Raw genomic sequence first — 11,446 nt, 5'->3', positions numbered from 1 at the left:
TTGCTTTGGAGCCAAAAAGATTTTTTTTTTTTTGTTAAATGTTCAGATTCAGTCCAAATTCCTTTAGCTGAATTTCGTTTTCAGGTTTTGAATGTTTTAAAAAGCTTTAAAATTCCATGGATGCCAAAAATTGTTCTGTTTTTCTTTATAGTATGTCTTTAATCATATATTTTTATCTGAAAGAAAATGAACAGTAGCAGCAGCCACTGCTGTAGATGGACACTTTGAAAAGCTAATTATTTTAAATGCTATGGTAATTTATGCTATTTTAAAGGTTAGACACTCTTATCAGTTCCGGCTGTACAAAACTGAAGTGCAAGTCTGAAATACACCTTTAAGTTTTAGGTGTTTTTAATGTCCTTAAAGGAGGACTCAACAAACTCACTCATTTTAAACATGTCCTAGGCTGGTTTTCTGTCTTAAATGCTCTTCTAACTGTGGGAAACCCAAATTGGTCTTGTCTTCCATAATAAACAAATACTTATATAGAGATATTTGTGTAGTTGCTAATGGCTGCCTGGCTCCAAATGTAGCCAGTAATCACAGGGAGATCCAGTCACTGTTACCTTTTAGGGCCACTAGAGCTGTTTCACTTTAGGTAATTGAAAACTGGTAATTCCTCCTCAATTTCCCCCTGAACTCTCATTCTAGTGCAGACAGACTGATCTTGGATAATTGGGTTTTGACCCTTTTTTGGTCTAATTTGGCATCATCTGTTGTGCTGGAGTTTGATTTCTGCTAGAATTGACCATGTTCAGCATAACATCAGATGGTTTGGGTTGGAAGGGACCTTTAAAGGGCAACCTTAATCCAACCCAAGATGTTGCAAATTCTCAGGGATATCTGCTGTGGTGTGCAGCTGCAGTGTGAACATCCAGCTGCTGAACAACTGAATATAGACAGGCATAGGGATTGTTCAGCTTGGGACAGGCTGCAGTGTAGGAGTAGCACTGATTTATCCTTTACTGTTACAAATCAGATAAACAAATCACCTCATTGTTTTCAAAACTTGCATTCCATAGTTCCTGGTTTGGAGTGGTACTGACTAGATGCAACTGATACATGTATTTACTTTCCAAGAAGCCCATGATACTTACTCTGCAACTTTTAAAAAGGTTTCTTCAACGCCTCAATCTGTACTCTTCTCCAAAACCTTTAGCCTAGGACTACCGTTAGCTAGAGAAATATTAGGCAAGTTTCTATTTCAACAATCACCTTATACCACCCCAAATATTATGCCCTGTGGGGAAGTGTTTATTTCAGTGTGCCTGCCTTTTGAGTATGGAATATTTTCAGCTTAACTGAGTGACAGATAAAGCAGTAGGTTCTGGTTCCAACCTTCCATGCCAAATATTTGACTGGTAACAGGCTAGCTTCAACTGAATTGATTCATTTTTGCATTTTTCAATGAAATGAGAATACTCATTTCCAATATTGTGGGGTGAATATTTCTCCTTGACAAATTGGGAGGTGTGAGAACACAATATGCTCATTTCCTACACAAATACATTTTGTGGAAGTTAAATATAATTCCCCTGCTGTGCTAACCCCAACCTAAAGGCAAAACAGTACTGCAATTTCAATTTACAATAAATCAGATCCCTCTAATGTGCATTAGTCATGTTCCAAAAATACTGTTGGGTACGGTTTGGGGAGACAGCCTAATTTTGTTAACTTGAACTGGGGCAATTCTAAGGATCTGCAGTAGTGCAGCCTTAATAACCTGGGGAACCTGCTAAAAACCTGTTAAAATTGTGTATTTCCAGCATACTGGTCAGCACATTAGACGAGGACAAGTTGTGTTGTTCTGTGCTGAAAGCAAATTAATTTGTAATTCTAGGGCTAATATATAGGGGGAAAAAATAATGCATTCACTTTCTCCAAAACATGCAATACCATTTCTGAAGTGCGTTATTCCTAGAGTGGATCTCAGCCTCTCACTGTACCTGTCACAGAAGTTGGAAGGGTATTTGACTTTTTTAGCTGCTCCCTTCTTTCTAGTCTTGACACAGCAGTCTCAGTTTTCTTCTCCCCTTCTTGAGTTGTAGATTTCTGCAGTGTGCTTGTTTTGCTGCTGCTGCTGCTGCTTTTATTATCTGTCTGATTACTTACAGCAGCCTAGAACAGAGAAGGAAAACTGCTAAATGCAAAACAGTCTATCATGTAATGGCTACAAGTTTGAAATTACACACTTGGTTCTTTCATTCATCACGTGGCCTTTCTTTAACCTTCCTTTTTGGCAAAGGATCACAACACTAATACTTCTAGAACCAACAGTTATTAGAGACTGTAAAAACCACCACAAAGTTAAATTTGTCATGTTGTCATTTCAGTCAGAATACTGAACAGTTTGAGCCAGCCCTGCCTGTTAAATACAGCACTGAAACACACTGTGCATCTGTGGGCAACTTCACACACACTGGTTTTCTTCTACCAATTGCCTGTATCAGTGGTTGAGCATGTATCCATCAGCAATTTGGGTCTCATAACAAACATCAAAATATATTTAGTTATCCACATAATCTCCCTTTTTACCATCTATATACAGCATCACTCTTTGCGTAGCATCACTTTGGTGCTGTAAGTAAGTGGAAGTGCTTTCCCTACTAACATGGAGAGTACATAAGTATTTGGAGAATAGGAAAGAAGTGATACTTGAATTCAGTGCCTGCTTAAGGCATTTGGGTGTATTACGTGATTGTTTATTTCTTTCATTTATCTGTACTTTATCTAAACAGTACATGTTACAGTAAAAATAAATTCAGACTTACTAATATTCACCTATAAAGGTGTATTCCAACTGTTATTCCTCAAGCATTAAAGGTTAACATCTTGTTTACTCAAGCTCTGAAAGAACCACATTGCACACAATTTTTCTGTTCCGTCACCTGCACAATTGTGCTTATGATTGTCATTAACTACCACCTGATATCACCAAAGTTTACACTAAAATTGTCACACTGTTGCAAAGGTTTTTTTTCCTGGAGGTCTTGGTTTTGCAAAAGCAAACTCCAGACTTTCAGACTACTTTTTACTCACTGTCATTTTAGCTTTTATTAAGTCTTACAAATGAAGCATTAAAAAAAATGCCCCACGTAACAAAATTAGCTAACAGTTTAATCACGATGTCAGTATTTTTAATAGGCAGGTTCCTAAAGATTGCTTACATTTTCTTTAGCCAGCTTCTCTGCTTGCTTCGCCTCTCTGGCTTGTCTCCTCTCTTCCCTTGTGGCTTGCTGCTCACGAAATCCCTTTTGCTTTTGCAGCGCTAATGTAATCCAAAGCGGTTGTGAAGTTTCCACTTTTTCCATCAATTTAGAGCCATCTAAAGAGTGCCTGCTCTGGAGGACAGGCTTTTCTGAAAGAAAACATGACAAGAATTGATTGAGTAATGCACACCTCTTGTCTCAAGGAAGCATGTACGACTTCTGTACCTTGTAGAAATACTGGAGCTAAGCCCATTGAATGTCATGTCAGTCACAGACCCTCGTGGACTGCATGGCAAATCCTGAAACAGATTTTATGCCTCAGGAATAGGACCTAATTTGACACACTCATACAGCTGTCAAAATGTATCTTTCTTTTTTTTTTTTTTTTTTGTGAAAAACCCTACTCCAGACTTGCAGCCTTATTTACAACAAATATTTGCATTGTGTGGGATATTTGGTGAAAGTGATATCTTTGCCTTGATTGTTTATAACTGATGAGAGGAATCATACTGCAGTTCCCTGGTTTTTCAGCTGTAATTAAGGGAAGAAGAGTGTCTGAACTACACGCAAAAGAAGGAGCCTAAAATTACATAGTGTTGTAAATTCAGCCTCTGTTATAAAAACTTTTTTTTTTTTAATTGGCACTTGAGCATTTGACTTTCTGTACTCTGCATCGAGCTGGAGCACCCAGTATAGAACTGTGAGTGTTAGGGAGCAGCACTGAGGTGCAAAGGTGCTTCTGCAGAGCTCAGTGAGCACACAAACCCTCAACTGGCCCAGACCCCGCTCTCCCAACCAGCAGCTGTGCGTCCAGCTAGTTTCCATAAATCCTCATTGTAAAAAAATGGAAGTTAAAAGTGTAAAAAATTGTAAAAAAAAAAAGCAGCAGTTCCACTGAGAGATGGCTTTAGAGCTGTCCTGATGCTTGCAAAATTCAAGAATGTAAAAAACCTAGGATTTCCCAATGAAATTCTGAATTCCTGCCTTGTTCTTTTGGGTGTCCTTACGCTGAAAGGGTGATTTTCTTTCTTGTACAGACTACTACTCCAGGACACAGGGGCTTTCAGCCCTTCTTTAAAGAGGCACTATGACTACTGTAATTGTTTCTACTACTGAAAGTAGCTCTGAAATGCAGAGTCCCGTGCTCAGCTATATTGGGTTAGATAGAGAATTTGCCCAGGAAAAGGGGACCTAAATCTTAATGTTTTTTGAACTAGATAACAGTTCCCTAAAAAATAGAAAAAATGGAGTGTAAATTTTAAAAATTACACCCTCTGCTCTACTGACACCATTACATGTGCACCACAGAGTCCATCCCCTGACTAACCAGGTAACATCTCTAGAAGGAAACACACACTTCTGTTACTTCCCTAAAATTAACTTTCTCAAGCAGGTTGCACTGGTCACACTCTGTTTGTGCATTTCTGAATTAAATTGTGGGGATAGGAATTCCCGCTCATTCAGACAATCCTAAGCAAAGTAGTGGTCCTCCACAAATAACATGCCAGGTAAAAATTATAGCTTAAGACCAAATGTCTTCCTCTGGACTTTAAACATCTCATTTTGGAAATGCAGACAATAGCTAAATACGCTTTGAAAAATACATACCTTTCTTCAATGGCTCAGGCTTTTTGTCGTTTTTTTCTCTCCATGGAATACTTAGAGATGGGAAAAATGACTTCTTTTCTTTGACTTCTTCCTCTTCATTTTTGTACTCATCGGACGGTGTGGGGTGCACTGGATTTGCCCTGTCCTCTTTTCTCCAGCCACCATCTGATTCAGCTTTAACCACCCTCTGCCCCAGCGTTTCAGATAGGTTTGATCTGTTCATTTTAGAGAGAGGAGATGGTGGTGGGGTTTGGCTGGTGGGCTTCGGAGCTAAAGCAGGTTTCTGTGGGACCACTGACTTGCACGCTGGTTTCTCATGAGCGAGTAAAGCACTCTGGCCAGTGGCTGGTGTGATCACTGGCTGTGAAAACTCAATCACAGTAACTGAAGAGTCTTTTAAATTACCAGGGACATTTGCTCTCCCCACATCAGGGGATGTACTCTCTTGTGGTGCAAAAACAGCAGATTCTTTCTCACCTTCTGTTGAGGTGAGTGGGTCAGGCACACCATCAAAACTGTCTCCTGCACTGTATCTTTTCTTTTTCCTTTGCTCTGCCTGTTGATCATAATGGAAACGTAAAGAGTAGTTTGTCCTTCTTAACTTTATCCCAAAAGGAGAAATGTTTTCTTCTCCATTTGGTGATGGTTTATCTGCTTTTTTTGTACTGTTATTTTGCTGATTTTCCAGAGCACTGGGATGTTCTGGCTTAGGTAATTCTTTACCTGGAGAATGAGGAAAACTTGGAACAAGGAAAGATGGAAGATCTTTTGCAAATTTACAGCCTTCTGTATTGTCTGTCACTTCACTATGGGTTTCCATTTTCTCCTTAGCCTTTTCAGCTAAATTATCCTTAAAAGTGGTAGCCATGTCCTCCTTCAAATCAGCGGATGAGCCAGTGTTTTTCCCCACAGCCTTTTCATTGCCTTTTGCCACACTTACATTCTCAGGGTCTGAATTGGTTTTTGAAACTTCTGAAAATTTCTGCCATGCTGGTGTTATTGAGAACTTTGCATTTGCAGAAAGGGTTTTCCTTAAATTGCCATGGGGAGCACCCCGTCCTCGGGGCGTCCAGTCGTCACTGTGCCTGCAGACACTAACTCGGTCTCTCTCATTATATTTGTTGTTTTCTGCATTCTTTAGTATTCTGGAGCGAATAGAGGCCCACTCAGCTAGTACGGCCTGGTTGTTCAATGTCTCTTGAGCTTGTTTAATTTTACTGCTGCTAGGTTTGGTATCCTGTTTTTTTTTCAGGGACTTCTCCGGTGAAGGAATTTCCACAGTTTTCCTCTCTTCCGTTAAGCCAAGTAATGATTTGCAAGCCGTGTCCTTAATCTGGTTCAGGTTAACTGCTGTGCCACACAGCTGTGCTCCAGTAACCAAAATAGCTGTGTGGGGTACGCACGCAGATGACGGGAGAGTATGAGAGCCCTTACTGATCGTGTGCACCCTGCAGTCTTTGACAGATGGAGAAGAGGGTCCTGTTCCTTTGATGGGCGTGACAGGACTCAAATTTACTTTCTGAAATATGATCTGTTTATCTCCAGAAGACACTTGAAATGTGAAGGGTCTGGACGCAGTTTGTCTTTCATCTACCTCTTGCCACCGAAGTTCCTCCCCTATGCGCTTTTGCTCCTGAGCCTCAACATCTCTCTTCAGTTTCTCAGCTAGTATTTCTTCTGCTGTTTTATTCCCTTTTTCTGGCTGTTTGAGATTTTGGGCTCTTGATCCTTCTTGGAACTTCTCCTCTATTGGATGCTTATCAGCCCCTCCGGAACACAACTGATCCTTGTCTTGTGGCTGTTCCAAGGATATTTCTTGGGTTTGTTGAAAATTTTGTCCTTCTGTGTCTACTTTCTGCTCTTTCAGCTTGTTCCATTCTTGTCCATCCTGTTCCTTCTGCTGCTTCGTTTCATATTGTAGCACACTCTCTGAACTTTCCATGTGCATTTGTTTTGTGAGCTTGTGTTTCCTCTGCTCTTCCCGTTTCTTTTTCTTATCTATTACTTGCTGGGGTTGTTCCTTCTCTGTCTTTTCTTCTTTCTCCTTCAAATGCCTTTGTTCCTCCTGCTTCTTCTCTTGCTTGAGGCTCTCAGGTTCTTTATCCTTCAGTTTTATTTCAGTGTCTTGAAGCTCTTTCTCTTCTAGGTCATGTCTCTGTAATTCTTCCTTATTTTGTTCCTTGAGTACTTTTGGTTCCTCCAGACAATTTCTTTCTTCTTCCTCTTGACACTCTTTTTCAGTGCTCTGTTGCCTTAATTCGTCCAGCTCTAGCCTCTTCTGCTCCTTCAGCTTTCGTCTCTGTTTTTCCTCCAGCTCTTTGCACTTCTGCTCTTTCCATTCTTGATGCTTCTGCTCCTCCAATTCCTTTTGTGTCTGCTCCTGCTGTTCCCGGTGCTTCTGCACCTCCAGCTCTCGTCTCTGTTCCTCCTCCTGTTCCTTGAGCTTCTGCACTTCCAGCTCTCGTCTCTGTTGCTCCTCCTGTTCCTTGAGCTTCTGCACCTCCAGCTCTTGTCTCTGTTTCTCCTGTTCCTTGAGCTTTTGCACCTCCAGCTCTCGTCTCTGTTGCTCTTCTTGTTCCTTGAGCTTCTGCACCTCCAGCTCTTGTCTCTGTTTCTCCTGTTCCTTGAGCTTCTGCACCTCCAGCTCTCGTCTCTGTTGCTCTTCTTGTTCCTTGAGCTTCTGCACCTCCAGCTCTTGTCTCTGTTTCTCCTGTTCCTTGAGCTTTTGCACCTCCAGCTCTCTTCTCTGTTGCTCCTCCTGTTCCTTGAGCTTCTGCACTTCCAGCTCTTGACTTTGTTGCTCTTCCAACTCCTTCTGTCTTTGCTTCTCCAGTTCCTGACACCTCATCTTCTCCAGCTCTTGCCTCTTTTCAGTCTCTATCAGTCTTCTCTCCTCTTTATAACATGTTTGCTCTTCTGTTTCCAAAGATGTCTCTCCCTCAAGGAGATACTGCCTCCTCTCTTCTTCACAACACCTCTTCTCCTGTTCTTTCCTCATCTGTTCAAGTTCTTGGCACCTTTTTTCTTCCATTTCTCTTTGTTCGTCCATTTCTACAATCTGCCTTATCCTTTCAGCCTCAAGGATTCCCCAGTGATCTTCAATTCTTTTCTCCTCTGCAAGCTGAAGCTGCTTCTGCTCATTTCTGCCCTGGATTAGCTTGTCTGCTATGAAGTGTCCATTATAACCTGGGTATATGTCCTCATACAGCTGAGTTTCCAGGTCCTCTGGCTCAAATTCTGTTATTGTTAGACTTTGTGATCCCTAAAATTCAGAGACATGTTTGAAGTTACTGAATATTACCTATTGGCTTGTTACTCTTTACAGTGATCAAAGAGTTGCAAATGCAAACCACTTTTTTCAAAACAGTGATTTAGGATGCAGAGCAAACACACCCACCCCAATTTATGAATCACATCATCATAGATCCCATATCTCTCACCTATTTCAATGAGAGCCCAACATCCCAACAGTGATAACAGTATAATGCTAAATATTGAATCACCATTTGGTGTACATTGAGACCTGACCTTTCAAATTTACAGAAGTCCAAGGAACACAGCACTGTTCTACTGTTTAGAACTCCATCCTTTAAGCCTAAAATAATTAATGCCTGCTAAAGGGCATTGTTTTGCCAGTTCTTTCATGGCAAATCTATCTCTTACTTGCAGAGACAGAAGCTGTTGCCTGCAGAGAAGAGCTCTGCAATGGTAGCCAGGAAAGAACATTGCTCAGGGAAACACAATTTGCTGCTTTTCACAAATCCTGAGCCAGGATATCATCCTCATTAGATGTGCTGAGACTCCAGTACTATTGCAGGAACTGTGGGAACATGCCAAGACAGCCAACCTAGAGCTCCCCAGGAATATTGCACTGTTCTGAGATCATCACTGACTGGTTCTCCATGCCTGCCTTACAGCCCTGACATGTGGGTGCAATACTTGCAACAAACTGTGGATCTTCTTCCCAGCTTACTCCTTGTCTCTGTAGCAACGTGGTCTGATGAGCTGTACCTGTAGAGTGCTTCCCAGCACTTCCCTTGAGGAAAACAGCTCAGCTAATGTCCTGTCTAGCTATCATTTTTTGAGGCGTCATTTGGCTCCACTTAACCATTCTGTATAAACAAGAGGTTTAAATTTAATGTCTTCATTGCAAGAGTGATAAATGCAAATACAGTGGTGCGGAAGAAAGGACAGTGGCCTCTCCTGAACCCTGTGTAGTTTAGTAATCTTGTCCCATTTACAAGCACTAGTAAGATGTCAGGATAAAATACAAGAAATGTGCAGTAAATGTACAAATTTGATAATTCACTCTATAGCTGTTGCAAGAGCTACATTACTTAAATCTTATTCTTTCCTATAAGACAAGGACATTTTTCCTGTCAGAACCCACACGAGTTTTAGAGAATTTAATTTTTTCCCCAACCAATTTTGCACTACTAATTGCCTATATAAGAGTTGCATTAACAGGGGTAGGTATCTTCAGGCCTCTTTGACGTAAAAATTTTTACTAGAAAAACTAGACTCAGAAAGCTCTCCCAGGGTAAAATCCTGGTGGAAGTACTTCTGGTTAAAGTAGTGCTTGTCTCAGCTGGCAATATAACTTCTTTACATCTTCTCTCCAGCTCAGGTTTCAGCTGAAGGTCTCTCTCTTGACTTCAAGTAACAGTGTTAATTGCATATTAAGTGAATAACAGTCCTGTGTTTATAGCTCCCGGTGCACTCAGTTATGATTATTTTACCCAGCTTCAAAAGTAGTCCCCCTCCTCTTGCTGTTTGGCCAGTGATTTAATACCTTTGTTAATCTCTTGTGCTTTCTTGATACCCTCTGCTTTTTTGGCTTCACTGACAGCTTGTGCTTCGCTGCACTGTTGTCTAGACGAGCAACAGCCTGGGGAACTGAATCCAAATTGATTGTTTCAATTGTGCCAGAACAGGAAAATTGTCTTTTTGGCCGAGCTGATTTGACTGGAGTGACCTGTTTGTATCACAAACACAAGAAACTGTTATTAAGCTATTTGATCCATTAAATAAGTAAATAAATAAATAAATAAGTGATACACACTCACGCACACACACAGGTCTTTGCAGTTTTAAATTCAAAGGAGTTATTAGCAGAAAAAATTTGAAACCCTGGTTTTCCATTATACGAATCACAAACTTTGGACATGAAAGTTACAGCTGTAATATTTTCCCATTTTCAGTACTACACATTGTTATAGTTGTCACATAAAAATTACTTATACCACTCTAATTGAAGTTTTTTCACAGTTTTGCACCACTGTGAGCTTATTGGGAACGGGAAGGGCACAGGCAAGGTTTTAAGCAACATCAAACACTGGGACATTTTAAAGTTTGCTTACGGTGAAAAAAAGATCTACATCTTTAAATAATTTAGATTAAGCACTTTAGGCAAAAGGAAGACAGATTGACTTATGTAAACATTAGAACAGAACAGGTACAGAACTGTATTATCTGCATGGGAGATGACTGCAGTATTGGATGCCAGACTGGCACAGTGCCTGCTGAAAACCTTGCTCCACAGTCATATGGAGTTGTCCAAGCAAGCACCAAACAGCAAAATATAAAATAAGACAACACTGACTTTGACGGTTGCTTTTTTTTCTCATGCCCTTCAAAAAACTTGGGTTTGGAAAGTGCAAATATAAGCAAAGTGATTCAGTGAGATTCCTCTCATGAATAAATACAGTGGAACTGTATGTCTAGGCATGTAAGAGTGAGCCTGTCATCAGTCTCCCCCATAAGTCACCAAGTTATCATCCTGAGACTTGTATTTGGTATAATCCAAATGGAAAAAAAAGACAGACAAAAAAAAAAAAAAAAAAGGAGAAAACATCTTCTGTGAGGAAAGAAAATCACATACATTGTTTTCAAGACAGCTCTGTAATCTTCTGAGGTTAAACACATGCTAATCAGGGAACCAATTACTTAAAAGCTGAAGGAACATTTTGCATATGCTTATTGAATTACATGCAGACATAACAAAGTAGTAGAAGTACTTATGAAAATTATAACTCTGTGATTAATACATCAAATGCAGGAATGCTGCAAGACTGGCAGAGACTGAGTCCTGCTGTTTCCTGCAATCAGCTCTTACAGATTTCTCAGTCTTAGTTATTGCTTATGTACTAGCCCCAAAACTGCACAACATTTACAAAATCTCGGATGGCCAATGAACAACAGAATATGTCCAAAAGCAGAAACTGTCAGGTTTCTACTATTTAAAACTAGAATGTAACTCAGTGCAAACCAAGTGTAAGAGTTTTTTACCTTTTCTTCCACTTCATGTCCTGTTCCAGGCAAATTTAGCATTCTCAAGAAATCTGGAGTGTCAGTGGGCTAGAAAAGAAGATTACCACAGATAAATATTAAAATATAAACGATCTAATAAATATGATGCAAAGGACTTGTGAAATCATGCATGCTAGGATAGGATTTTTACCCTGTTTCCTGTCACTGCAGGACTGATGGATAAAGAATTCTTGTTCCTACTGCTATGAGTTTCTCTTTGCTACTGCTTGAATCATTGCTGTCTACACAGAGGCAGTTACTGCTACAAAACACTACAAAAGGTAAAACACTCAGGCTTTCTTAACAAGATAACCAGGTTC

The 11,446-nt window shown here is 40.2% G+C and overlaps 1 protein-coding gene across 29 annotated transcripts in view; it reads right to left on the bottom strand.

The window, feature by feature from the left end:
- CRACD (capping protein inhibiting regulator of actin dynamics) overlaps positions 1 to 11,446 on the bottom strand; it is a 129,022-nt gene that overhangs the window by 3,783 nt on the left and 113,793 nt on the right. For 7 of the 29 annotated variants that reach the window (XM_050338822.1, XM_050338818.1, XM_050338821.1 and 4 more), the window contains 5 exons: positions 11,106 to 11,174; positions 9,610 to 9,792; positions 4,818 to 8,079; positions 3,168 to 3,358; positions 1,947 to 2,118 (listed from right to left, as the gene is read on the bottom strand). In XM_050338822.1, the coding sequence (XP_050194779.1) occupies positions 1,947 to 2,118; positions 3,168 to 3,358; positions 4,818 to 8,079; positions 9,610 to 9,792; positions 11,106 to 11,174 (3,877 nt within the window). The remainder of the gene's footprint in view (positions 1 to 1,946; positions 2,119 to 3,167; positions 3,359 to 4,817; positions 8,080 to 9,609; positions 9,793 to 11,105; positions 11,175 to 11,446) is intronic. The other 22 variants (XM_050338828.1, XM_050338834.1, XM_050338846.1 and 19 more) reach the window with 22 other exon arrangements.

This window comes from Myiozetetes cayanensis, unplaced genomic scaffold, assembly GCF_022539395.1.
Source record: "Myiozetetes cayanensis isolate MyiCay16 unplaced genomic scaffold, myiCay2020 scf7, whole genome shotgun sequence".
Taxonomy (NCBI): Eukaryota; Metazoa; Chordata; class Aves; order Passeriformes; family Tyrannidae; genus Myiozetetes; species Myiozetetes cayanensis.
This window is presented reverse-complemented; position numbering and strand designations above follow the sequence as displayed.